Source organism: Aureobasidium pullulans (assembly GCF_000721785.1).
Source record: "Aureobasidium pullulans EXF-150 unplaced genomic scaffold scaffold_19, whole genome shotgun sequence".
Taxonomy (NCBI): domain Eukaryota; kingdom Fungi; phylum Ascomycota; class Dothideomycetes; order Dothideales; family Saccotheciaceae; genus Aureobasidium; species Aureobasidium pullulans.
Window position 1 is genome coordinate 226,434 of NW_021941039.1, and position 25,803 is coordinate 252,236.

General features: G+C 51.4%; 15 protein-coding genes across 15 annotated transcripts; 14 read left to right on the plus strand and 1 right to left on the minus strand.

Moving 5' to 3' along the window:
• Positions 1 to 338: 338 nt before the first annotated feature.
• M438DRAFT_358057 (uncharacterized protein) lies at positions 339 to 1,816 on the plus strand (the record flags this gene model as incomplete). Its single annotated transcript, XM_029907222.1, has 7 exons — positions 339 to 550; positions 635 to 827; positions 1,156 to 1,227; positions 1,272 to 1,327; positions 1,379 to 1,430; positions 1,643 to 1,705; positions 1,754 to 1,816. 7 exons carry the CDS (start codon positions 339 to 341, stop codon positions 1,814 to 1,816), a joined length of 711 nt encoding a protein of 236 aa, XP_029757526.1.
• Positions 1,817 to 2,251: 435 nt separating this feature from the next.
• Positions 2,252 to 2,986, plus strand: M438DRAFT_358058 (uncharacterized protein; the record flags this gene model as incomplete). The annotated part of the gene is made up of 3 exons (XM_029907223.1): positions 2,252 to 2,347; positions 2,404 to 2,517; positions 2,708 to 2,986. 3 exons carry the CDS (start codon positions 2,252 to 2,254, stop codon positions 2,984 to 2,986), a joined length of 489 nt encoding a protein of 162 aa, XP_029757527.1.
• Positions 2,987 to 3,261: 275 nt separating this feature from the next.
• M438DRAFT_338114 (uncharacterized protein) lies at positions 3,262 to 3,864 on the plus strand (the record flags this gene model as incomplete). Its single annotated transcript, XM_029904074.1, has 2 exons — positions 3,262 to 3,775; positions 3,836 to 3,864. 2 exons carry the CDS (start codon positions 3,262 to 3,264, stop codon positions 3,862 to 3,864), a joined length of 543 nt encoding a protein of 180 aa, XP_029757528.1.
• Positions 3,865 to 4,783: 919 nt separating this feature from the next.
• Positions 4,784 to 5,881, plus strand: M438DRAFT_338115 (uncharacterized protein; the record flags this gene model as incomplete). Its single annotated transcript, XM_029904075.1, has 1 exon — positions 4,784 to 5,881. One exon carries the CDS (start codon positions 4,784 to 4,786, stop codon positions 5,879 to 5,881), a length of 1,098 nt encoding a protein of 365 aa, XP_029757529.1.
• Positions 5,882 to 6,739: 858 nt separating this feature from the next.
• M438DRAFT_338116 (uncharacterized protein) lies at positions 6,740 to 7,309 on the plus strand (the record flags this gene model as incomplete). Its single annotated transcript, XM_029904076.1, has 2 exons — positions 6,740 to 6,957; positions 7,012 to 7,309. 2 exons carry the CDS (start codon positions 6,740 to 6,742, stop codon positions 7,307 to 7,309), a joined length of 516 nt encoding a protein of 171 aa, XP_029757530.1.
• Positions 7,310 to 7,844: 535 nt separating this feature from the next.
• On the plus strand, positions 7,845 to 10,171 carry M438DRAFT_358062 (uncharacterized protein; the record flags this gene model as incomplete). The annotated part of the gene is made up of 2 exons (XM_029907224.1): positions 7,845 to 7,932; positions 7,983 to 10,171. 2 exons carry the CDS (start codon positions 7,845 to 7,847, stop codon positions 10,169 to 10,171), a joined length of 2,277 nt encoding a protein of 758 aa, XP_029757531.1.
• Positions 10,172 to 10,748: 577 nt separating this feature from the next.
• M438DRAFT_358063 (uncharacterized protein) lies at positions 10,749 to 11,243 on the plus strand (the record flags this gene model as incomplete). Its single annotated transcript, XM_029907225.1, has 1 exon — positions 10,749 to 11,243. One exon carries the CDS (start codon positions 10,749 to 10,751, stop codon positions 11,241 to 11,243), a length of 495 nt encoding a protein of 164 aa, XP_029757532.1.
• Positions 11,244 to 12,140: 897 nt separating this feature from the next.
• On the plus strand, positions 12,141 to 13,167 carry M438DRAFT_358064 (uncharacterized protein; the record flags this gene model as incomplete). The annotated part of the gene is made up of 2 exons (XM_029907226.1): positions 12,141 to 12,954; positions 13,010 to 13,167. 2 exons carry the CDS (start codon positions 12,141 to 12,143, stop codon positions 13,165 to 13,167), a joined length of 972 nt encoding a protein of 323 aa, XP_029757533.1.
• A 1,027-nt stretch (positions 13,168 to 14,194) lies between these two features.
• M438DRAFT_338119 (uncharacterized protein) lies at positions 14,195 to 14,638 on the plus strand (the record flags this gene model as incomplete). The annotated part of the gene is made up of 1 exon (XM_029904077.1): positions 14,195 to 14,638. One exon carries the CDS (start codon positions 14,195 to 14,197, stop codon positions 14,636 to 14,638), a length of 444 nt encoding a protein of 147 aa, XP_029757534.1.
• Positions 14,639 to 15,047: 409 nt separating this feature from the next.
• M438DRAFT_338120 (uncharacterized protein) lies at positions 15,048 to 16,112 on the plus strand (the record flags this gene model as incomplete). The annotated part of the gene is made up of 6 exons (XM_029904078.1): positions 15,048 to 15,111; positions 15,161 to 15,569; positions 15,621 to 15,693; positions 15,748 to 15,883; positions 15,937 to 15,989; positions 16,098 to 16,112. 6 exons carry the CDS (start codon positions 15,048 to 15,050, stop codon positions 16,110 to 16,112), a joined length of 750 nt encoding a protein of 249 aa, XP_029757535.1.
• Positions 16,113 to 16,772: 660 nt separating this feature from the next.
• Positions 16,773 to 17,474, plus strand: M438DRAFT_358066 (uncharacterized protein; the record flags this gene model as incomplete). The annotated part of the gene is made up of 2 exons (XM_029907227.1): positions 16,773 to 17,165; positions 17,223 to 17,474. The coding sequence occupies 2 exons, from the start codon at positions 16,773 to 16,775 to the stop codon at positions 17,472 to 17,474; spliced, it is 645 nt and encodes a 214-aa protein (XP_029757536.1).
• A 659-nt stretch (positions 17,475 to 18,133) lies between these two features.
• Positions 18,134 to 20,607, plus strand: M438DRAFT_358067 (uncharacterized protein; the record flags this gene model as incomplete). The annotated part of the gene is made up of 7 exons (XM_029907228.1): positions 18,134 to 18,362; positions 18,415 to 18,805; positions 18,984 to 19,173; positions 19,400 to 19,653; positions 19,840 to 19,910; positions 20,193 to 20,383; positions 20,584 to 20,607. 7 exons carry the CDS (start codon positions 18,134 to 18,136, stop codon positions 20,605 to 20,607), a joined length of 1,350 nt encoding a protein of 449 aa, XP_029757537.1.
• A 1,503-nt stretch (positions 20,608 to 22,110) lies between these two features.
• M438DRAFT_358068 (uncharacterized protein) lies at positions 22,111 to 22,695 on the minus strand (the record flags this gene model as incomplete). The annotated part of the gene is made up of 3 exons (XM_029907229.1): positions 22,111 to 22,332; positions 22,408 to 22,545; positions 22,594 to 22,695. 3 exons carry the CDS (start codon positions 22,693 to 22,695, stop codon positions 22,111 to 22,113), a joined length of 462 nt encoding a protein of 153 aa, XP_029757538.1.
• A 1,018-nt stretch (positions 22,696 to 23,713) lies between these two features.
• On the plus strand, positions 23,714 to 23,917 carry M438DRAFT_261926 (uncharacterized protein; the record flags this gene model as incomplete). The annotated part of the gene is made up of 1 exon (XM_029899787.1): positions 23,714 to 23,917. A coding segment is annotated over one exon (204 nt), but the record flags the coding sequence as incomplete, so codon positions are not given.
• A 624-nt stretch (positions 23,918 to 24,541) lies between these two features.
• Positions 24,542 to 25,771, plus strand: M438DRAFT_338126 (uncharacterized protein; the record flags this gene model as incomplete). The annotated part of the gene is made up of 3 exons (XM_029904079.1): positions 24,542 to 25,155; positions 25,211 to 25,358; positions 25,397 to 25,771. The coding sequence occupies 3 exons, from the start codon at positions 24,542 to 24,544 to the stop codon at positions 25,769 to 25,771; spliced, it is 1,137 nt and encodes a 378-aa protein (XP_029757540.1).
• Between the last annotated feature and the right edge of the window lie 32 nt (positions 25,772 to 25,803).

Consider the following 25,803-nt stretch of genomic DNA (forward strand, 5'->3'; position numbering starts at 1 on the left):
AGCAGAGAGGTGCAGGCCATCAACACTGCATTTAGGCTTGCTGTCGACAAGACTATGATGACATGGAAAATGAGCGGACAACCAGCAAGATGATTCTAGAAAGGCTACACACCAATCTCTGCCCTTTATAGCGACAAAAAAAAGGACAAAGGCTATGCTAGCGTAGTGAGCACCCACGAGCACTGTGCCTTCGTCTCGATCAAGTACCTGACCCATTAGACCTCAAATGCGGTTCACCGGAGACCCTTCGTGCATGGCTCTAATAAGCAGCATTCCTGTTGCAGAACAGGCTTTCAACTTCTAGGTCGCTTCTACGATGGTCATTGTCGACTATCCCTATGCCGCTGCAGGCAAAGTCTTGCATCTATCGTATCGGGCAGATCAACCAAGCCAAGATCCTGATCCTCCTTGCACACAACATAATCGATTGGATCATTGCCGCCAGGACGGAGGCAAAACACATCCCCATCCTTGTCGGTAGCGCTGCTACCAACGCACAGCTGCACGAGGTCGAGACCGCCATGCGGAAGGCCACCATTGCCGAATCGCTGTAGGTCGAGAAGTACGAAGAGTACGAACAAAAAGTGGTCAACTCCAAGGCTACGAGAATGTACCGCATGATTATCGGGTCCAGAAGCTCGCACATCGGTTGGGATGACTTCAATGTCGACATTGTTGACTTTCTATCGGGGGGCCCGTTCGAGTACCAGCCCGCTCAGATGAAGTTGTGCAAGGAGCAATGGGACAGTGACTCATCGACGGAGATCGAGATAGCTAGCAAGAAGGAAAAGCAGGTCACTGTAAAGCGCAAGTCAATTCGATTACCGGTCAGCATGAAGATGAAGCATTGTTCGAGGTGGCAATCGGTTGGCACGGCCCGCAGATCAACCAACTCCTTCTCATGAAGATGCTAGTGTCACTGGCACGTCACGTTAAGCATATACCTTCGAATGGAAGGTTTCAATACCTCGACACAATCTGGGCACAGCCAAAGTATACTATGGTGGATCTATGCCATCGTATCAACGCTGCGGACGTTACTATCAGTCATAACACTGATGACCTGTAAAATCTCAACTATACAGAGCACAGCTGTGGCCGGTACACTCGCGGTTCTCACAACCCTTCTGCCAGAGTGAATGACTACTTGTGTAGATTATTGAAGTCATGATTCAACTACGTGCGCGAATACGATTGGCGCAACGCCACCTTCGTCAATTAGCCTGGGTATGGGTTGAACCTACGCCCAACATATGCTGAAACTGACATAGTACAGAAACCCTAGTGGCACCATGGGCCGCTTCGTCACCGAGTGCGAGGCCATTGCGTGAGTCTCAGCATACCTACAACTGACGTTCAGCATATGTTGACTTTTCAGTGCCGCCGACCCCGTCTACCGCGCCCGCTTCGGCTCAAAATTCCACCGCAGGGTATGGCTTCAACCTTAGTTTAGCATACGCTGGAACTAATCTGAATCAGGACCCTCACCACGTAGAGACCCCTGGCTCCAAGCGCAAGATAATTCAGCATACTCACGTTTCCCCAAGGGCACTTCCGACTAAGCCCATCTCTGCAAATCAAGATCAACGAGCTTTCCATTAAGATGCGGCAAGTTCTGCCATGATGGGCTATGTTAGACAAGAACGACAAGGACGACGAGGATAAAGAGGCTGTAGCTAACCCCGAGGTGTTGGCCAAGCTCACTGTATGTTTAGCAATGTATAGTGATATATCGATACTAACTGTTAATTAGATGACCCCGGAGCAACACCGCTCCTGCATGGAGATCATCCGCAAGGGTGACCTCGATGTTTAGCAATGAGGCGGCGAGGAATACCAACTTCTCTGCAGGATACGCCTTACAAAGAGATGAAGTCATAGCCACTCTATCCACACGAATCCACCGCACAAAGACAGCAGAATCTTTGTAGGGAAGTACCTGCCACAGTAGCTTTGTTAGGGAGTAAATGTAAGAACCTCGTCGTATTCATGATACATAAATTGGTCTTCCTATATATACGACCAGGTTACGGGTCTGGCTTCGTCCCTAACAAGTTCAGAGAGGCTGGTACAATTCCTTCTGGGCCTTGCTTTCCACTTACAAACACATCACATGCACGCGACGAAGGTTTACAAGATGACCGAAGATCATTCAACAATGGACTCGGAAATCTAGATCTCAATTTGCGGCGCTGGGTTCATCCGGGTTGTGGATCTCGAGTTCCATCAGTCTGCTCACGATGTTAAGTTCATGACTCCTGGAATGAACAGTCTCGCCCAGCTCACAGATGAGCATGAGCGCGAACACGGTGTAAATGTCCACCCGCTGAAGTTCACAGACCCAAAAGTCAGAGATCAAGATGTTAGAGCCCCAAAGCAGACCAGCCAGATGACTGCACCTAGTCAAACCCCCATGGATCTCCCACGTCCGCTGCCACCGAGTATAAAGATACTGCCATCACGCCGACTTCGAAGGCGGAGGCTATGACCCCAAGCCCAACTTTAGGCCCATCTAGGGTATGTTTCTTCGCTTGTCAACGCGTTTGCTTCAAGGAAGCACTTCCCCAGGCTCACGATTCTCACCCCGGACATTCCCCGGATTTTTGTTTCATTAGTTCCACTTTGCGGTATCTCCCCTTGATATATACTCGCGCTGTCGCACAGTGTTGACATCGCAGCGACCATCCAAATGCATATCAGAAAGTAGGTCCTCAAGATGAAGCACATGTTTAAAGTCCACAACGTCGACAGCACTAGAGAGGACTCGAACAGCGCAAAGAGGGGCAGAAAAGACCTAGCCGGACTTCCTCGCGACGACGACCGACTTCTCGTCACCCCCGATCCGGAACACCCGCACAAGCACCACTACTCCCATCGAGAGGACATTGAGAGTACCAACCCTGCTGCTCAGGACGACAGAATCAACGATAACATCCTTGAGATCGACCCGGGTGCAGACCAAGAGGCCCCGAAGGCCGACGACTAACCCATCCTTCTCTATGCTACATACCTTAGTCTTCCACTATGTTGTCTTGATGAGAGTACACGCTGGGGTTTGGACACTGTCTCGAGTATAGAGTTAGAACCAAATTAGTGTAACAAATGAGCGAGAAACCACTTCCCCACGCTCACGATTTACACCCCGGACTTTCCCCAGATTACATATTGTTCCACCGATCTCACTTTGCAATATTTCCACTTCATATAACCCGCGCTGCCGAAAGACAACAAGATTGTATCACCACAAAGCAACTCACCGTGATGAAACGCAGGATCGAAAGTCTCCCAGTCGTTCGCAACGTCGACAACGCCAACCAGAACCACAGCAGTGAGAAGAGACGACAGAGAAAACGGGCTGAAAGTCCTCGCGATGAGGACAGGCTTTTCGTCACACCTGACCCGGAGGATCCACATCGTTACACCTACTGCCAACAAGAGGTCATTGAGAGCGCGAAGCACGTCCGTCAGAACCGCGGCATCAACGAAAGCAACACGGATACGACACAAGAACAGTCAAGCAACGTACAAAAACCCCTCAACATGGCACAGCTCCTTGCACTTCCTGCTAGGCCTATTCCCGCACCCATTGCCTACCCCGTCATTGCCAGAACGACTCGGGGATACGTGGCAATGACCCAGCAGGAAGTGAAAAACCAGGAGGTACACCCTGAGTGTGACAATAAGAAGGGGCAAGGGTACGCCAGCGAGGTAAGCCGTGCTGAGCACCGGAGAAGGGCTCACGAGCGCAGCTACTCCCAATACCCTGGGGGCATGAGTAAGTAACCCGTGAACTGTTGTTTCATAATCCATCATGACCAAAGCTAACTTGAATTAGGAGGCCTGCAGCCGTTCACAGTTCTATGAGCGTTGAGACTGGCATTTGGTCGTAGCGACGATTGAAAGAAGGAGAATAAGAGCATCATGGGAGTAGGGGGCTACCTGATCTTTGGCGGGAGTGGACTTTGCAAGCATCATCGTTGAGGAGTTTTTGGCTACTCGCGTACCATGTCGAGCATGGGACAAGATGCGGACAACTTCAAGGGATGTCGCGATGGTTAGGTGGTAGTACCGCCGTTGGCTATCATTTTTGCGTTGTCTCAAGCGCTGATAGATTACTTTGGGCTTCCTGATAGCGTTTCTGTTTTTCGAGTCGATTGTACATCCATTTTCGAGCTTCAATTTCTCTCAATCTTAGTGATAGCAGTCTTCATGTGCTATAAGCGAAATGACACAACTTGCCAGAAGGCAATATGCCTTTGAGAATATCTGAAATGTCCAACGAGAGCTGCAGTTCCCATTCAGGGCCTAGCAAGAGCGAGCTCCAAGTCACAACAGGGATGTGGAACGGCTTATCAAAAGGCAACAAGCTTTTTGGGATGCTGTAGGTACTCAAGGGGAGCTGAAGCAGAACAATATGCTTTCGAAAGGAACGAGTAAGACTATCAGAGAAGCACTTCACACGGCAAAGCTTGCGTAGATGCTATAGGTGAACTTGTGATATGCAATCGAACAGGCATCCGGACGGCGTGCGAACATTCACTCAAACAGATGTTCGACGCAGCAGACGTTCAAAAAACCCATTGGGTGGGAGATTCGCTTCACTCGGTGACAAAACTTCACGCCGAGAAGACCATTTTTTCTGCAACTCGCTGCGGCTCCCTGCTCTTTGTTCAGGCTAATTCGACACTCACGACAACTCAGCACGGCACTCGAAAAGTGGGTCAACAGCGCGTCTTTTGCATCCAAATCTTCATACGCTTTCTCCAGGCAAAAACCACCCAACATGGTTTCCCAAAAATTGCAACAGCAAATTCTGGATATCCTGGCGCGTGAGCGAGCCCTATCTCGCTCGGTTTCTCGACTGGATGAAGAGAGCAGAGGCTTTAACATTGATCAAGAAAGGTTCTTCGCAAACTTCAATGCTCAAGGTCTCCATCACCGCCGGCGTTCTGCACCCGATACTCGTCGCCGCCATCGCCTGGTCACCGACGCTCTCTCTCACCACTCAACTGAGTTCCAACGTCCTTATACTGAGGTCCAAGATGACATTGAAGCTACCTCCGACAATGAATGGGATGCTCCTGGCCGCCAGCAGCCGGATGGTGACGATCTCACCTCTGACTACTCTCCTCGGGTCGTACAGCCTCGTGCTATCGTTCAAGACGGCCCTGGCCCTGTGATCGTACACATCAATGGCGAACAGGCTGACTTCTGCCGTCAGCGCCCTGCACTCGATGCTCGTCCTCGCACGTACCCGGACGCCGACATCCCCACCTCTCGGATCCTAATCCGTCGTGTTGCCGTCCAAGGTGACCTCGCAGTCAAACTCGACGACGAGCAGGCTACGCAGATCCCCGAGGCTGTTCCTGAGCCCCAGGCAGATATAGATGCTTCAAGACGGGCTCGCACTCACCAAAAGCGCCGTCGTGTTACTTTTTCCGAGGACGACTACATCATCAATTCTTCCGACGACGTCTCTTCTTTTCCTGGCGTCCCAACTGACGATGCCAACATTCCCTTCACCAGATCCGCTTACACCGGCGAAGGCCACATCGTCAAGCGCGCCCGCCGCAATTCTCGCGAACCAGTTCCTCTTCCTCAGCCTCCCACCCAGCACGAAAGCAGCCGCGCAACCCATCAACCATACGTTGGCATCTGGAACCCGAGACTTCCGGCCGGTGGTCCCATCAAGCCCATACTCAGAGAGGAGTACGACGGTCTGAACGCCAGGGCAGACGAGGTCGAAAGCCGCACCCCTTGCCCGTATCCCGACTGCGGCAAGATGTTCGAGGCGGTTCAGTCCAAGGACAGACATCTTAGACGTGATCACCCAGATTGGTGCATTGTCAAGGACCAGGCCAACCGCGAGGCCATGCATTGAGGGTATGTGATTCTTTATTCTTTCTGATGTCCTCCGAGGCTCCGACTGACGAATCTCTAGATTGAAGCGCGAGACAACGCTGAGGATGATGTGGCATGGACGTGGACTGCAGTGGAGAGGGGCAGACATGGCATTGATACATTGGCACTGGCTGGCAGCGGAGGGAAGCAACAGAATGGCCAGGTAGCATCAAACTTGTGCGAAGAACAAATGAGGAGGCGAGGATACCAAGTGAGAAGGTTCGGAGGAGTGGAGGCCGCAAATCACACAGTCTAATTCAACAATCAATCATACCGTCAACCATCATGCCTTGAACCTTGAGCTATAGTGTCTGATGCTTTTTTGTTCTCCGGGCTTTGGGAAGCTCTGAGTCCTCTGGAAGCAAGATCGACTCTTCATCCTTTGTTGAACAATGGAACTATGCGACCTGCTTCTTGCTATGTTCGCTACGATGCCGGCTCCTCTAATTGTCTCTTGTTCTACTCCAAGGTTGAGGAGCCTGACTTGTGTTCTTCGCCTTTTCTGTGTGACTGATATGCCTTGATATGATACTTGAACCAATGACCTGCCTTGGACGTTGCCCGAAAATGATCTCGATGTCCCATGGAGGATGATCAGGTAGATAGTCCCAAAGTCAAGTACACTTGATGCGTCAGGGGACAAATAGAATGGTGAACTACCTGCGCCTACTCAAGACCGAGGAATCACTACCTGGAGAGAAGAGTGGACGACTCAAAAGGGTATAGTCCCATGGGTGTCCTGGCTTGGCGTTCATGCAGAGGTTCGAATTTCGCTTCCTGCACTGACGCTGCCTTTCTCCTTGACATCCCCAAACCCTGCACCACAACAACCGCCGGCATGAAGTCAACAAACGAGACTCTCATGGAGCTGGCCTATGAGATGTATCTCCTCGAAGAGATGACTTACAATTTCCGCCACGAGGTCCTCGAAGTCATCTGTCTGGGCAAAGATTACGATGTCCACGAACAAACAAATACCGCTAGCGTCCAGCTTATGCAGCGAGTCAAGCTCAAGGCTCTACAACTGCTCAGCACCATCAGCCAGAAGCTCTCCCTGTGAGTATCCCTTCTTCTGACTAACGATTGGCAACAAAGCTGATAGCTCGATAGCCTTCCCCTGATTATCCAGAACAACAAGCAGCTCAAGGACTGCATCAAGATCACGCTCGCTGCCGTAAAGGCGTTCTGCCTCGCCGCAGAGGAAGCTATGGTCCTCCCGACTGTCGTCCAAGATGATAACACTTACGACAAGCGTCGCGCAATTTTTGCAGCAAAGCTCAAGAAGGAGCTGGACGGTCAGGCTTTGTGGGCAAGCCTTGATCCCATGTGCACAGAGTTGAAAAAGGCTGAATCGATGATCAAGAAAATCAGGTTCCATGAGTGTATCCGCGCTGGTCGACAGGCCTGATCGTGGAGCTTTGGGGGGAAGATCATTTCACGCACAAATGCACGACAACTTTGTGGTAATTCTACACTACGAGGCGCACAAAGAAGGGGTACTACAGTGACTGAGGAGGATCAGACGCTCGAGACAAAGGAATCGAAGTGTCCATCAAGATCACCCGCAGCAGATAGAGAACAAAGAAATTGTCGAAGACTCGCCACTTTTACCACGTCCTCCTTTGATTCGAAACATCTCGAACTCGTACCTTGTGTGAAAATCAAAATGCTCAATGATGTCACAGGACGATTCGAACAGTGGTCGTGAGCACCCTGAGTGCGACGCCAAGTCTTTGCCGCGTCCGAACGTGACATGCTCGAGGGACGTGAGCTTTCTGACCAAGACTCTCGCGCCCTTCTATCCATCTACGTTTGCTTTCCAGGCACGACGTCCTTGATCTTACATTGTTCGGCCTCACCCTCGCGGATTGAATCTCTGAAGACAAAAAGAATACTTCTTGATCATCTTCTCGTTCTTGCAAGCGACTGCTGAATCGACCAGCATGTTGGATCCCCTCAATAACACGAGCTTGGATGGCAACCACTCCTCCATCCAACCAGACATCCGACCCATCAAATCTCTCCGTCCGAGTAAGTTGATTGAGCATGAGTTGGCAAGAGAGTATACTAATACATCTCAGAACTTCCCACCAGCCGTGAAAGAAAGCAAGTCGCCTTTGTTCCCACCATGAAGATCCTGAAGGAAGAGTTTCCTCGCGACGAGGAAGAAAGCAGCGTCGGCGCTTTCTCACACAAGGCAACCCGCAAGATCATCGAGCCTTCGCCCCTCCCTCACAGCATCTTCTCCCGCATGAAGCACAACTACGAACTCAGCAAAGGTTCTTCGAGATCTGGAACGACTCTCCCTCAGCACACTGAAGACAGCTCTAATTTGGATATTCGCAACGCTGAATCATGGCGCTCGTTCGACAACCGCTTCACCGAAGAGTTCTCCAACCACCGTAAGCAGCCTTCTCGCATGTCGACCAAGCTGGAAAGCTCGGCACCTGCCCTGAGATCCCTACAGCAATCGCGGCGTCACCAGCCTTGCTCTTCGAACTCGAGCAACTACTCCAACGTGGCTGTCCATGGACCTTCGAACGCTGCCATCTCCAAATCAGAGGCCACGCCTTCTCACCTTGATCGCTTTGCCTTCTACGGTCAGGATCCTAGCCGTGTCTTTGGTTCTTCCAACGGTGGAGAACATACATCTGTCTCTCCAGCTGCCCGCAGTGCAGGCGGCCCTGTCACCCCTAAGGCTGTTCGTCGCAAGCCCGCAGTCTCCAACTTCAGTAGGATCTCGACCTCCGCTGTTTGGGGCTCAGAGCGCTCCACTTCCCCTGCAGCTGATCTTGATCGTTCTTATGGCAAGCAACCTCCTTTGAGAGACATGCTTGGTCCGGAATGGTATGAGTTGTTACGAGACTCAGCTGTTGAGCCAGAGCAGCTCTGCGAAGACCTTATCGAGTACTTCGATGGCCTGGGTATCTCTGGTAGATTGGTTTACTGCTTTGGCTTCTGTGCCAACGAGTCTGCTATTCGCCTGGAGCCCCTCAGAGACGGTCACAGAATCAGTAACGGTAGTTACAGCATCGCTCCAGATATCCGCACCATCACTCTCTTTACTCGACCTGCTCAGATGCTTCTCTTGGACTCTGACGAACCTGCATGTTCGCACATCCAACCTGTCCCTTGCATTGAGTTGACCGACGGCTTGACGAAAAGTATCCACCGCCTTCAACATGAACAGGACGACCGCGGTACTACGCAAGGAACTATCCAGGCTGGCAGTCATCACACTTATGTCGACGACTCTCTCGAATCTGTCGCCGGCAAGGAGGTCTATGCTGCTGTGGAAGTGTACTGCCCCAACTGGTTCAAGAACAACCGAAAGCATCCTCACATTGCGGTTCGTGCCGGAACCTGGCACAGGAATTACCGCGGACCTGACAGCCCTCCTGCAGGAGGTGATGCAGGAGCCTCCCCATCTACACCAAACGATGATGCCGCTGCCAGTAGTGCTGTCGGTCATGGAGCCGTCAATGGCACTAGACGCCACCAGTCGACCTCTCAGGCTCCTACCCGTCACACGGCAGCAAAGCACCTCACAAGTCTGACCAACGCAAAGTCACTTTCCATCCCTAGCTACGACTCTCTCCACCCTCGCACGAAGCCAGAGGTCACGGACAAGCCCACCGTACAGCCCCGCGTCTCTCAGGCCCATGATCTCGTTCCGCGCCAGGCCAGTGCTTCCAGCAAAAAGCGCATCGAGAAGATCACTGGACAGGAGGCACAAAGACTTTCTGGAACCAGTCCCAAGGTGACCTTTGAAACACAAGCCAAACAGGGCACCGTGAAGTCCGCCACCAGTCACACTGAAAGGCCTGCCCGTCCCGTTGAAGGACCTTACGACAGACCCGCCCGATGGGTCTCGCCTTGCACCGGCGGAAAGCTCTTGGGCAAGCTTTTCATCAGAACTGAGACAATGTTCGTCCACCGTCGTGTCGCTGCTCAGTACAAGCAACCGCGCCCCTCTCTTCCTCTCGCCGATGCACCTGTCCGCAGGCGTTCCCATCGCCACAAGCTCGACGAGCAGCACAGTACATCGCTCGCGGACGAGCCTTCGCCGAAGGATCATGGTGTCGGCGGCAAGAAGAAGAATGGCTCGCCTAAGATCAAGTATGCTTTGCCCGCCGCCATGACCGCTCAGAAGCATCGTCCTGCCAGCAAGCAGAATCGTCGCAATGAGTCGCCTCGGGACAGCAGCAAGTCTGATGCGGTCCAGGATAACGTCAGCTGGATCGCTGAGCACTTCCATACTTTGTTGTGAGCGGGTTCCAAAGCTGCAGGGCAATGGAAGGAGGCTGAGCACGACAAAGGTCGACCTGACAGACGGAAAACCAGGGGATTGTAGCCAGTGGAAGGAGCCCTAGTATTTGAACGTGTAAGATAGTGAGATAGAAAATACCAAAAAAACGCTATGCGATTATACCAGACCTCATATTTTTCTTCCAAACGAGCATATGCTATTGATGATGTGTTTTGTTGTGCTTCTGATATATTCTGACGCTAGTTGTGCATACGGAATAGCTAGTGAAGCTCTCTCACTTGCCATATCTTTCAACCTCGCTCCGGCTAGCACGCTTTCTTCTTTTCACGACGAACATCCTACAACTTTCTGCGCAACATTTCTCAAAACCGCACATCATCTCTACAGACCACGCATATTGTTATACATAGAAGCAGGCTTCTCTAGTATATCATCTATATCTGTATCACCGACTTGTCACGACTAACGATGCCCAGTATCGCATACTGCACATCCTGCTACAAAGCCCACACCACCCACTACCGCTACCACTGCCACTACCGCTACCACCCACCATCTACCACCTACCACCACCACAATGCCCAAACTCACCCTCCGCCTCCCCGGCAGCCTGCACGTCGGCCAATCCATCGACACCGCCGCCCTCTGCCAAATCAAATTTGTGAAACGTTTTTTCTTCGCCCTCTTCAACGACCGCAGCCACAACAAGGCTAAAAGCCACACCACCGCCTCTACCTACACTGCCGCATCAATCCAAGCCGCCGTTAACGAATACATTCGCTTCGAGGACTTTTTGCGCAGTGTGGGTAGAGGGAACCCGGTCTTTAAGAGTTTGTTGGGGGATATGCAGGAGTGCGCTAGATTCGCTAGCGAGATGGAGAAGAAGGAAGGCTATAGCCACGAGGATGAACGTATGGAGGGTATGGAGGAGGAGGTCGAGGAGGTGGGACGTCAGTTGCAGCTTATGGCTGTTAGCTCTACCGAGAGCGAGCCTAAGGGCAAGAACAAGCGCAGTAGAGATGATGAGGATGTCGAGGTAATTCTTGAGGCTACTAAGAAGATGAAGTTGTAGAGAGTAGGAAGGATGGGCTCTCGTGTTGTTGAGAGGGGCGGCAAAAGGGCCATAAAAATGCACGATGAATTTCGCGTTTGCTGAAATGTCCAACGAGAGCGTGAATGTGATATTTCTTGAGTAGATATCGTGTATGCTGCTGACCAATTGTTGCGTCGGGTTCTCATACCGCCGAGAGGCAGATATTTCCAATCATAAAAATGCACGATGATATCTGCCTTTCCTCAAACGTCCAGTGAGATTGCGGTTACATCTCGCTCTCAGTGGACATCTCATCTATTGCCAATTACTTCTTGCCGTTTCATGGGCACGGTATAGCAGATCAATCGATTTGTGAGATCGAACAAGGAGGCTGCGGATTTCCAAACGGTATAGACCCTCGTGACCCAATACCACCTTGATACTCCATCCATCAAGATGCACGATACTTTTGGCATTTTCTCGAATGTCCAATGAGATAGTCCTCATGTCGCGCTCTCATTGGACGTCTCCTCTATCACCAATTACTTTTTGCCTTTTTATGGGTATGGTATAGCAGATTGATCGACTTGTGAGATGGAAAACCAAAAGCGTACGTCGCTCGGCCTGAAAATTCTTTGTGGCACCATCTCTTTGTCCTTTGGGAACAGTCTTCTGTGCTTTCATCGCCAACAACGTGGCTTTCAGTCTGTTGTAGATCTCTTTGTTTTCCTGAACATTGCATTGTTCGACCTTGCACCTTTGTGATATCTTGAGCGGCATCTTGATCTTTCCAGGAATCTATATAAATCCACAGATCTACCAATTCTACCCAACTCACCCAAGATCAGAAACTCGAGAACAACCCAAAGGAACCGGCCTTGCTAACAAACAACTGCAGAAATCTATTCAACAAGCTTTACATATTCTTCAGGCAAGATGTGTTGGGGCGAACAGATCATCTCCCGTTGCCCGCATTGTCAGGTTCTCACCACTCTCACTCCTACCTGGCTTGGTTGTCCCTTTGACCAGCCTCTCGGCTCATGTGATGATGCTTTCGTCACTACTCATCATACAATCAGGCCTCATTATGGTTGCATCATCACCTCAAGCTCGAACAACGTCCCTCGTCTGAGAATTATCACTGAGCTCGCTGAGCCTTGGGATGCTGGCTCGCCTCACTGGTCTCCGGTCTCTCCAACGGACAACACCAACGCTACAACTCAATTCCCCCAGACCGAATCAATGCCTGCCTACGCCCTTCCTCTTCCTCAAGGCTGGACTGCCGATCATCGCCAACAGGGCCACCAGTCAGAATGCATGACTATGGTTACTCAATACCGCCGCGAACTCGTCAGAGTCTTTCAAGACCTCGTCCAACCTGTCCAACAGCTCCGCAACTCCGCCTCTTTCACCAACCCTCGCCTGAACCGCACTGTCATGTGGTGTGAGGACTACATGGCTACCCTCCTCGACACAGCTGCCATCCACATTTGGCTTGTTCAACAAGCCGAAGACCAAATCAACAATGGCACGGTCTTCACGGACGCCGCGAAGGCCGACCTTCTCATGTACAGCAATGACATCAGGAATGCTCAGTATCCCTTCGAGGTCCCTCTTGTCTGGCACCGCCGCTTCACCGACCTCTTCATTCATCTTCGTCGTGTGATCGGTGAGCTCACACCTCAACCTGCTCAGAACACTGCTTTTCTACCTACTCATCGTAGACGTGGTGCTATTTCTGAGGGTGATGGTACGTTCCCTATGCTTCGTCGTGCTTATCCTTCTGCTGACGACTCTCCTACTAGTGAACAAGGCAGTGACAGTCGTCATGCATGAGCGCAAAGGTGATTCTAACAGTGGCTTACGCAAAACTTCTTATGGTAACTCTTCCCGGTCAACTCTACTCGGTGTACCTTTCGCTTCTACACACGCTCTTCTGATTCCTGATCTTATCTCTTTTTGAATTTTGGGTGGTTCATAATTAAATACAAGCTGTTCTCCCTCTACCTGAATCTTCTTCTCTGTGTCTCTTCTCCAAATGTGATATAGCTATGCCCCATGATATCTTGTGAACATTATTCTGTCATCTCCATGCACATCTCCTACGGCCATCATAGTTCTCTATCATAGCAGTCACGATGCAAGATGCTTTTTCTTCTCTGTCAAATGTCCAAGGAAAGCTGACTGCTTGGAATCCTGAGCCCTGCTCTCTTTGGCCATTTTGTCAGATACCAAAAGCTTCATGCATTTTGACGTGATGATCTGACCCATGATCTTACCAATGGGATACGGTCCACTCTCATTCAAATCATCGCTGGGTATGTCGTCTACGATCTTCCAGCCGCAGTTTGCTTGCTCAACTACTGCTGTCAAAATGCAACATGATTTTCAGCTTTGCGTGAAGGTCCAGAGAGATGATGATTTATTTGTCTGCTTATCCTTCTCTCTTTGGACCTATGTTGTTACTTGAATATATTTGTGAATCGTTGCAGGTTTGTAGAATGGTAGCGACATGCAGGAGAATTTACATTCGACTATCGCACGTGACCTGGTTATGGATGCTTGGATGACCCTGACCTCCATCCACGATACCGATCTTGGTCTCTGAACAGTGCTGTGCATCTCTGTAGGATGCTGTTTCGATCTCAAGGGGTTGATGGAGTGTAGCAATGCGTTTGTTTTTCCTATAGTAGTGCCGGTGAACGATGTTTCCTTGGTGCGGATTGAACATTTCCTCACGTCAAAATGCAGGAAGCGATTCACTCAGCTCGACGGGACCTGGGAGCACTTTTGCATAAATCATCTGGGCTCAGTCCAGACAACATCGCGCCAGTCACGTTTCCAACTTTCGAAGACACTTCTGCATCAACTCATCTTCAACATCGCAATGTACGTATTCGTATGAAGACGTGATCACCTCCGCCTGACCACCTCATTGTCTGGTACCTGAGCTGACTCTATTCTTTACGTGCAGCATGTCAGTCAACAAGATGTCCCTGGAGTACATCCTCGCACCCTCGTCCCCTGCCCGCATCAAGAAGGAGCCTGAGAACGACACCGCCGCCGCCATGCCCCTCAAGCGCGAGCCAGGCACCGACGACGAAACCAAGCAGGTCAAGAACGACGCCGAGACCGAGGAGCACAAGATCGCCCTCAAGCAAGAGAACAAGCCCGTCGAGGACCTCGCCCGCACCGCCCCTCGCCCCTACGCCAACATCCCTGACCAGGGCGGCAGAAGCTGGACTTGTGAGTGGTGCGAGTTCACCTACACCGACATCAAGGAGCTATACGCTCATTGCTACGTCCACCTCGGCTACGAGACCACCAGGTGCGTGGCTTGCAATGTCCGTAGCAGCGACAATGCTGCTGCCAAGAAGCATGCTACGGGCGGCAAGCACACAAACAACCTGCGTGCCCTGGGTGTCCAGCAATAGACGAGGCTACTACACGGCCATAGAGGTATGCTTTATTACCGATGAAGATAACACTCGCACTAGCTCTAACGTCACATAGGCATACAACAATTGAGCACTAGCGATAATGAGGAGGGAAAAGGGTGGCTACTTGCGTTACATGATTAGAAGATGAGATAACGCGGTATGATGACAATAACGAATGAATGCACCGCTTGGGCTGGTTTGGCCGCTGCCTGACAGATGACCTCATGAAGTAATGTGACCGTGAGTGAATTGATATATTGTCGAGACGGTGCTAGTGTCGTAAGTCTTGGCGTTGCAATGCGAAGAACAACAACATTTCTTCATGTCTTTGCGGAGGCTCCCTCTCCTCTTCTTTTTCAAGAATCAAGTATCGTCAAAACATAACCACAAAACACACAATACGATGACTCTCCTAACCGAGTACCCTCGTGCTCTCTCTGCCACCCACCCTCAGGAGAACCCCAAGAGTAAGTGTCCCGAGTGTCCAACACGTGAGCAGCTCTAACATATTGCTAGGCTGCACTTTCATCCTCGTCTCAAATGAATGGATGCACCAGAGAAGCACCAACACCAAACTGGGCCTGAAGATCGCTCCTGAAGAGAAGGTCGTGTACCTCCTGTCATTCTCCAGACACGAGCACGCGTTCCGAGTCACGAACCCCAGCCGCGCCAACCTAGGCATCATATCCTTGGTCAGCGCCTTCTGCAAAGAAGGTGTCTCCCACAACACCACTGCTGTTGAATCGGACGACAAGTTGAGCTTCACCTTGCCGTTGAGCCAGGTCCATGACCGCTGCGGGGAGGACAACTGCGGTCTGGTGTTGCCTGAGCTCCGCAAGGAGGATGCATCCCTTTCGGTCACCTTGACCATCATGACCTTGAGCAAGGCTATCCAGCTCTACGACTGGAAACGTGAGGAGTTTGGGTACGTCACAGACCTTTGGAAATCTGGCAACACCGCTGACTTGTCGCATAGTGATGGTTCCGGCAACGAAAAGGTCTTCGGTGAGGGCCTGGCCGCCCAAATGCTCACCAAGGAGCTGGCCCTTGTCCGCGGCGTCCTTTGAGATGTCCCTCCCGCTCCTCAACCTCAGGCCAACCAGGTTGTCATCGTCTGGTTGTCGAACCAAATCAGAAGCAATGGCGTTGGCCGTGTCCCCAACATCGTTGGCTACTTGCAAGTTCCGGCCAATCATCCCATGTTTGCGCAATTCTTGGGTAATCTAAACAAGTCTTTCTGTAAGTTGCTTTCCCTTGAGTGATAGTCAGACAATCCACTGATGACTCTACAGTCGACCAGTACGGCGTTATCTTCAACATCCGAGACCTTCCTCAGGGTTATACTGTACGCCTTCTGGTGGAAGGCTCGCCGCGGTAACCCGACCAACCAGCAGGGTCAAGTTCAGGGTGCTTTCTATGTCTGGATCCCCTCCATACCTGACAGCACACGCAGCGCTCTCCTATCTGATTTACGAGGTACAAGATATAGCTCTTCTCCTATCAGACAGGGTTCCAAGAAGAACAAGGAGACTACTATCAAACTGCATCATGGTCATCGTCTCTCTCGTGCTTCATGCTGTGTACCTGTTTGTGTGAACTTCTTTCGTGCCTCGTGATACTTTCGTTCAGATCAGCGTGACGAGCTGGATACCTGCTGTTCCAGATTGTGTACCTGAGGAATTGCTGCTAATGAGCCCATGCACGCCTGGAGGCTGAGGAGTAGTATAAGGATGAAGAGTAGGCGTTCTTCCAAATCCAGCAAGAGCTTGAGCACTCTTCAGTGGCATGTCAAGGCAGTTAGGTGACTACTCCCTAGATCAGAAACTTGTGCAGATACATAGAAACCCATCAAGCCATCTCTGTTCGTAACAGTCCATATTCAGCTCCTTTCAGCGTGACCCCCACCACGTGAGATGATCATGCTCGAGAGATCTCGTGAGATGCTCCATCCCGAACCTCTGGCGTGCCTCTGACGGTGCGAGCTCTCAAACACAACCACTTTGCGTCGGCCTTGATTTTGTTCCTGACCGTCCACGCACCTACGCGCCTTCTTCTTCATCAACGTATGTACACTGATTACCAATACTGCACCCCTCTATCTGATTGACCCTTCAGCATCACCATCATCATGTCAGAGAGCGCGGTAAACCGCAGCATCTTCCCTTGCCCGGTCTGCGAGGAGACTTTTGCGTCGCCCGAGGAGGTGATCCTACACGGCGAGGGCGACGACCCTGCGCTGACCTACCAGTACTACGTGCACGAGGCCGGCTACGTCACGGAGTTTGCAGAGGATCCGGCTACCTGGACCTTCGTTGCGCTCCGATCGTGGACGCCTGCAGAGTTTTCGGCTATGCAGGCCCTCGAAGCCGCTGCTGCCGCCGGTGTCGCCCAGCCTCCTACCATTGTCGCCCCTGGCCCGATGGCCGCCGCTCAACCTCCTGCCGTCGCCATCGCTGGCCTGGCCTGTCGTTGCCGTTGGGCTGGCTGCAACGCCGCCTTTGCTGACGACGATCAGCTTTACGTAAGTTGATTACGCTCTCTAGTGGAAGCAGAAGCATGATGACTGACTCAATAACAGAATCACCTCGACCAACAGCACGTTGGTGCAGTCGGGGTTCGCCCGAGGGTGAAGGTGTGCCTCTGGAATGGCTGCACCGTCGGCTCCCACAGGGACAGGGCCGAGATGAGAAGTCATCTCCAGCATCATGCTCCCGATGCTCGTCCCTGGTTCTGTAACGGGGGCTGCGGTGCAAGCTTCAAGCACCGCTATGCTCGCGCCTCTCACCACAGTGTTTGTGCCCATGAGCAAGCCCGCCAGGCTCAGCCTTGAGAGTGAGCTGCTTTGGTCGGGTCTTGAAGGGTGACCTAGGGTTGATCGTCGTGGAGACCCCGAGGGGTGTTGTAATTGTACATTGTAATATCATCGTTTCACTGCTCTGCCTGTTCTCTCCGTGATACCAAATTGATGCAAGATCGTTTTCTGTCAAGTGCAATTGTCCAAGGAGATTAAGTTACTATTATCTCCTGCAGAGCTCTCTCTGCACGCAACGGCTGGCCTGAATTGGCATCTGCATTTTGACAGATGACTTGACCCAGTCGAGGGCCATTGAGAACCACTGAAAGTATCCTTGAATATAGTATATGCACAAGCTCCCGTGGATTCTGTATACAAGACTTCAAACCCAGCAAGATGCAGAAAGTTTGTCACTCCTTCGATATGACCATTGAGAGAGGTATTGCGTAGACTATCATTAAGAGAAATATTCTCGCTATCAGTTCGTATATTCGTAGATCATTCAACAATGCATGAGCTGTATCTGAGTGAAAAATGAATGCTCGAGAATAAGCGAACCCGTAAAGCTTGGCGTTGGAATAGCATTTTCGATAAACACCAAACACAACGCGTGTACCGCTTGCTTTCTACCACACTGAGAAACACAACATCGCGCAACGAAGATTGACTAGATAATCAACGATCACTCGTCAACAATGGCGTTCGAACAAGAAGTTTATTGCGCAACTTGCGGCGCTGAGTTCACCCAGCTCAGGGATCTCGAGTTTCATCAGTCTGTTCACGACGTCAAATTCGGTACTTCTGAACTGGACAAACTCTGGCATAAAGACCAGACTGGTGCTGAGGAGGTCACAAAGATCTCAAAGCCTTGTCCTAAATGCCGCGCACCTCTTCAGAAGAACAACACCGGCGATCAGATGATCTGTAGGTCTCTCAGATACTCCTGTTGCTGCTTTCGTACTGACGAGACGAACAGGTCCCAGATGCCCTCCCCAACATGACGAAGCTTCCTACCCCAATCCTATGGTCCGCCACGGCAACTACTACGATTACCCTGCCATCAACAACACCATGCAGGCTAGTGGCGCCCTAGTCCATGGCACTGTCCCTCAGCGCGGCCATGAATCCACCGCTGGCCCTACTGCCTTCTGGCAACTCCCTCCTCTTCTTCATAACGACACCACCAACGGCCAGCAGCAGCAAGTCTACGCTAGACCCGAGGATGTGTATCATCTTTATGGCTCCCTGCCGCGACAACTGCCAGCCTTGGAGGCACCGGGCGATGCCGGAGTTGAGGATTCCCCTGATCAAACCTCCAACAACCAGCATGTCAGCGAAATGGACGACGAGCGCTCGACAGAAATGGAGTAAGCGAGAGGACCAGCAAGCGGAGTTCTAGCTTTACAACAAGAATGCTGGACTCTCAGTCGTGGCGGAAGTTTGGCGAGCTTCGGCAACTTTGAAAGCAAGCGACTGGACCATTGCCGATCACACAATTGGATGTTCCTTGCCACAACGCCACATCGAATGACTGCTCTTGAATAGAAGGAATGAGTATTGCTCTGGAGAGCGATTGGTACCAGGGAGGAAGCATAAGATTGCAAAGGAAAAGGATAGTGGCCATGGGAGTAAGAGGGATTGGAGCGTTATGCGTTTCGGGCACACCAAAGGACGGAGAGCAGGAGCACGAGAGGAACAAGAAAGAGAACACCGGAGCCCTCGATCATTTGAGCTGGTAGGTAGTTTGGCAGTTGCAGTAACAACTCGAAATACAGCTCTCGTACTGCTCAATAACATTAGCTTCAAGTGCTGCAATCTTCGTGCCAATTCGTGATCTTTTCGTCGTGCCCTTCCTCTCTCTCTATAGTCCACCATATATGTTGCCAAGTGAATGCTTTCAGAGCGGCAGTGAAGTATTTCTAGTCGTTCCGCACCCCACACAGCCTTTCATCGTGGTGTAGCTTTACACGCAAATTCCGACTTTTCTTACACCACACTACAACATCAACATGACCACCATCAAGCGCACCACTAGGTCCTCGAAGTGGCCCTACAACAGCCACTTCGAGGACGCCCTCCTCACCATAAAGAAGCGAAACCGCATCGAGGCCGCCAACGCACGCATCCTAAGGAACTATAGGGATGCCCTTAATGCACGTGCCATTATCGAGGCCGCAGAGTACGTCGAGCGCATCACTAAGATGGCTCAATTCAAGTAAGTTGGTATACAGTATAGCAGGTATTCTCAGAAAGACACTAACAGCTGTATAGGACTACTCTACGCTAAAGCGGCGGCAACTCGAGGCATCCCTGGCCCCTCGTCGAGGTCCTTATAACCTATCAAAAGGCAGGAAGGAATTGGGAGTTGGAGCGGCGTCCATAGAAAGACTGTACAATGAAGACTCTCACTGGACCAGTTGATTGGAACGAATATCATCGTGCATTTTCACAAGCGTAATATGTTGAGCAGTGGTCAGTAGAGATTCGCCGACCTGTTGTCAGGGGTCAGACATCTCTGATACCTGATCGAGGGACTGGTATAGACATCAAAAGGCAAGAAGCAATTAAGCATCAGAGTAGTGTCCAGAGAGAGCATGAGCAACTGTCTAATCTCACTGGACAGTTCAATCAGACTCAATATCATCGTGCATTTCGATGAGCATGATAAGTTGAGTGGCGGTGGATTGAGATCCAACGTCCGTACCTTGAGATGCTGACGTTTCCGAGAGAACTGACCACTACATGTTCTTTTAGCCGCCCGAGTAGTAAGTCCACAATACCATACGCCTGTTGCCATTCGAAAGCATTTCTCGGAGCACTATCCGCTTCACGTCTACTTCAAAGTCGACAAGCTGAGAGTTCCCACGCTCGAGGAAGCGATCCGTGAATATGAGCTCGCCAAAGCAGCACTATTCGCCCATCAACATCAAGAGGAAACGTCCCTGGTCAGTGGATAAACTCAAGCTCTCCTCGATCGCTGCCACGCCGCCAAAGCTCTTATTCGCCACCCTCGCTTTTGGGCCGAAAGAGCCCACATCCCCGGCGCAATGCGCACCACCGGGGAGAGACGCGACCTAGAACGTCGGCTTCTTGAGCAACGCTACTATCACAACCTACGCTACTTTCGCAGCTCTACATACCACAGGATCAGCGCCAGACGATTCCGTGAGATGCATTACGAATACCAAAAAAGCTGCCAGCCAGCCCGACAATGCTTTTGAGATGAGGATCCGCGAGCTGGTCGCTTCACACTCTTCCTCGTCCTTGCATGCTTCCCTCGGCACCAAGTCGAGCTCCACCAACAACGTCTTCATCCTGCCATTCAGATAGGCTTTGACTCCTCATACGCCCACCCTTGGATACCGACATCGTCCCAGAGACATTACGAGGGCTGCGGTTCGTTCATCGAGTTGCAAAAAGGTTTCGACAGGCGGATGGATGGCAGTTGAGAGAAGAATGACGTGTCTGGAGATCAGAAAGAAAAGAAAGAATGGCCCGCATCATCAGCTCCAAGCTCTCGTCATCGCTCTGGTATACCTATGAGACTGCAAAAGGGTAGGCAGGAAAAGAGAATTGTCCATAGAAATACTGTCAGCCCTTCTGCTGGATGAAAAGTGTATTTGAAACCCATTGTGCAAAATCTATTCATCCCGGCGAAGCTTTCGAACATCAGAACAAAGCAGTCAAAAGCCAAGAAGAAATTCAGGATATGCTGCTTGTCCACGGAGAGAGGAACAGTTTATTCGTCTCACTGGACATCCCAGGAAAAACAGAAGGTATCTTGCATTTGCATGGGCGGGAATGGCTGTCGTTGGTGTAGAAGAGCCTTGGATTCACAGACACATGGATCATACGATCCAATACGTCTTTGCAGAGACTTGCTCTCAGTGGGCATCTTGAGCAGCCAACAGAGCAGTCGAAAGGCAAGAGAACATTGGGTAATCGCTGGTCGTCTAATAAGAGAGCAACTATTTGTTACTCTCAATGGGTATTGTGTGCTTGACAGAAAGCATCTTGCATCTTCATGGGTAGACATGCACCATGGTTGGTGTACGAGAGCCTAGTTTCCCCAAATACGTGGTGACATGCGAGGCTCGAGATGTCCAGGTAGATGCTCAATCTCAATGATCGTTCAGAACGTTCGTATACACATCAAAAGTCAATATATCATTGAGTGAGGTGGAGACGGCCAAAGAAAGCATCCAAGCGGTCTTCTCTGGTTGGACATATCTTAAGAAAGCAAAATCATCTTGCCTTTTGATGAGTACAATTATACCGCAACTGGAATGGGAAAGCCTGCTCTTACAAAGAAGGAGTGCTCATATCTAACATACGAGTCTTGAAGTATTCAAGTAGATGCTCCATCTCAGTGGACGATGGGAGGATTTATATACACATCAAAAGTCAAGATGGTATTAGACGAAACAAGGATGGCCAGAGAGAGTATCTTATACCCCGGTTCTCGTTGGAAATTTGGTGAGAAAGCAAAACCACTTTGCCTTTTGACGAGTATACATATACCGCAATGGGGGCTGGAGAGCGTGGGTTGTAAATTCACGGGTCACTATCACCTACAATTTGGCACGGTATGCAGCTTCAGAATGGTTGTTATTTCCACGTTCATATCATGATTCCGTCTCCTCCCCATTGCCCCTTGCTTCGCTTGACACACCTATTGGTGGTCTCTTCTCTTCTTGTGTCTCACAAGCTCTCTAGCCTCCTTGGTGCTGTAGTCGCACTGGTCGCATTTCAGAGGCTTGTAGTCGTGGATGTGCCTGACCACATGAGCCATGAGCAGGTCTCTACGGCCCTTGCGGGTCCAGCCGCACGAGCCAAAGTCGCATCGAGGATTGTAGCCGTCGTCGTGACCGACGTGGTCCTCGCTGATGTGGTTCTTATAGAAAGTCAGTGTCGGCATGCAGAAGATGGGGTGGGAGATTGGGATCAAAAGCAGGAGTAGGGTACGTACGACCAGATCAGCAGCACCATCGACGCCGGTGTAAGTTTGACGGCAGGCGCCCCAGTGACAGATCTGAGCGACTTCAATAGCCATTCTGGGGCTCATGCCCGAGAAATATCCGGCGTGGCTCCCAGGGTCATTGGTGGGCTATCTTCGTGTCAGCTCGTGTCACCATGGCTATATAGAAGCATGTACTTCAGGGGTTATAGGCTGCAATGCCATGTTTTCGTTGATGCCCTTGGGCTTGTTGGTTGTGGGACCCTTGGCGGGGGAGTTTTTTCTCTTCTTGGACGTCATGGTTGATGGTATGTTTTTGAACGAAAGCAGCGCAAGAAGAAAAACAACTAGAGGTGGAAAACCCGGAGCATTGGGTCGTCAATAAGCTTGGCGTTATCAATGGTCGTGCCCGGAGTGGAGTGAAAGCGCACTTTGGTTTTGCAATTCTATATCATTTCCTCACGCGACCTCTGTCAAAACATCATTTTTTATGACCAGTTGTCAAGATCTTTATCACAACTTCGACTCCTATCAGCAACAGCACAAGAATGCACAGGCGCTGGAATTCCATCGCAACTGACGACATCCGCCATCAAGGCGCCATGTTCAGCGCAATAACATCAGAAAAATCCCTGTATCTGGAACAGTATGTGTCCGCTGCCCAACTCTCGCAAGACTTCTTCTAACTTCTTGTCCACAGTACAAGGACACATATCATGTGCACGGCGCGCTCAACAACTTCTCTGGCCAGGATGACCTCCACCGATCTCTTCGTAAGTTCTCTCCCCGCAGCTCCGCATTTTCCCATTCCTTTCCTTTTCCTCTTCCACTCATTACGACTCATACCATCCCAAGATCTCTTGAGTTATGTTCATCTCTTCTTCTTTCTTCATCTCACTGTTCGCCTTTTGATTCCAACTATTGCTACAACATGTTGGCTAACAATCAGACAGGACTACAGGATCGTGTGGATGGTCTCGGCCAGATGCACTTTGTTTGCCAACAGCTCGGCTAACATCGACGACGGGTTCGAATCTCAAGACTTCAGAAGTGAAGATCTCTTCTCTTCATCGTCATGGCAAACGCCAACGAGTGAAGCGAACGTTGGTTATGCCTTCGTAAACTTCACTCACCCATGGCTGGGCACATCACCAACTTTGTCAAGGTCTGCGCTCTCTGCGGCCTGTTCAAGTGCTTTGGAGTATACTGCGCAGACACTCGAGGCACTGACGTCCTCCTGGCGGAGTTTCGCAACTCCGTCATCATGGAGGAGGTCTTGGTGACCTTGAGGCTTGACAAGAGCTCCTTCGGACACTACGACTTTAGCTACCTGCGCATCGACTTCAGCACAGAGCTGAACGTTGGTTATGCCTTCGTGAACTTTACTCACCCTGAGGACATCACCAACTTTGTGAACGCAAATATTGCTAAGCCTTGGAGTCTTTCCGGCTCCACCAAGCGCTGCGAGGTTTCCTACGCCACGATCCAGGGAATTGACTGCCTCCTCGCTCAGGTCCGCAACCGACTGGCTGCTCTCTCAGCGGCACACCACTGCCGATTTTGGCACGCTGCGCCGTGACTCGGTGGTTCAGACGGTTCGTCTCCTTCTCTCTCAGCGGCACACCACTCTCAGCTTTCGCACGCTGCGCCGTGACTCTCGTGTTCAGCCGGATCTCTGCTTCTCTCTCAGAGGCTCGCCACTTTCAATCTTTGCACGCTGCGCCATGACTCGGGTGTTTCACCAGTTCGTCTGCTTCTCTCTCTCGGCGACTTACTACAGAGAACTTCTAGGCGCTGCGCCGTAACTCGCGTGTCCAGCCAATCAGCCAATCTGCTGTACAAGCTCATCACCGCTCTATGTTGCCCAAAGCTCCAGTACTACCATGAGTCAGTTGATCTGCCTGACACCAACGCCATCCGCCCAAGGCATTGCCTGCCTACTTTCCAAGTTCCGCAAGTCAGTCTTCGTTGCGCAACAGTTGGCCGGAGGTCGGAGACATGTTTACTCACGGCCACCTTGTGCCGCCCCAAGCTCTGGTACCACCATGAGTCAGATGACCTGCCCGACACCAGCACTGTCGGCACCGAGGCTCCATGCCCTGTGTGTGCTGACGTCCGCCGTACAGCGTTTCGTGCACGAAATTCCATGTCCTACGCGACCGATTTTGTATGGGATTCGCTATTGCCCTCAGCGCCAGTCATTTGCGCTCGAGGGCGCAAGCGTTCCAGAGACAACGCAACCACCATCGGTCTCTTCCCCTCTCGCCACGGCAAGGGTACCTACGGCCCGGGTTCCCATTACCGCGAGGGAACTCACCACCAACCGTTCGGTGGTGGTTCCTGGCGACTGGGGAGGAGGGTCAGCACGAGGAGCAGCGCCAAGTCCGCTTCGAGCGTCGCCAGACTCTACGACGGGTTCGAATCTCAAGACTTCATCTGGAGGAAATCCCCTCCAGGCTGCCACCGTCAGCAGTACCATCCTGGTCGCGGCGGTGGCGGCTACTACCAGCAGGGTCGTATCCTTGGCCCCTACGACAACGACGACGAGAACCCACCACCAACCGTTCGGTGGTGGTTCCCGGCGATCGAGGAGGAGCGCCAGCACGAGGAGCAGCGCCTGGTCCGCTTCGAGCGCCGCCAGGTCGGCTACCGTGGCAACGGCCAATATCAGCAGTTCGGTAGAGCCCGCCACCAGCAGTGTGCCGTTCTCCTGGGCTATGAGGAAGTCAAGAACATGACGAACGCTGAGAACTTTACAAAGTAAGTTGGCAACTCATACAATAACTTTCTGGAACAAGACTGATAGTCCCCATAGGTACGACGAAGCTGCCTTCAGAGCAGCAGTCTCCGCAGACCCAGAGTTTCGCTACTGCATGTCTACTACCTGCAAGTCCGGTCAATGCCACCCAGCCGGCATTGATGAACCCACATTCTGTTGCAGAGAATGCGGCCACAACCATTGCGTTAGGCCAATTGGCACGAAGGTCTGACTTGTGCTCAGTACCAGCACTCCCTTCAGCGTGCTCAGGAAGAAGAGGAGTCCCAGCAGGACGTCGCAAAGAGCAGTACATCTGTGGGTTCGAAGCTCAAGACTTCACAGGGAACATCTTCCCTCTGCCGGGCTTTGCTTGGCCAGTACGACCGCGGCACCTCCTTCGCTATTGAGGAGGTGCGCCAGCATGAATCCAGTGGAGGTATCGCTTCTCCCGGCAACGACACCTCCACTGGATTCTTGCCTCTCTCACCCTCATCCAACATCAACCAATTCACCTCCTTTGGCGGCTTTGGAGGCGGAGGTGCTGTTGCTCAGATCAACAACGGCCACTTCCCCGCTGAGAACTACACAACCGCTGGAATGGACATGAGCGCCTGGTGAACATCAGCAGTTCGGTAGAACCCACCACCAGC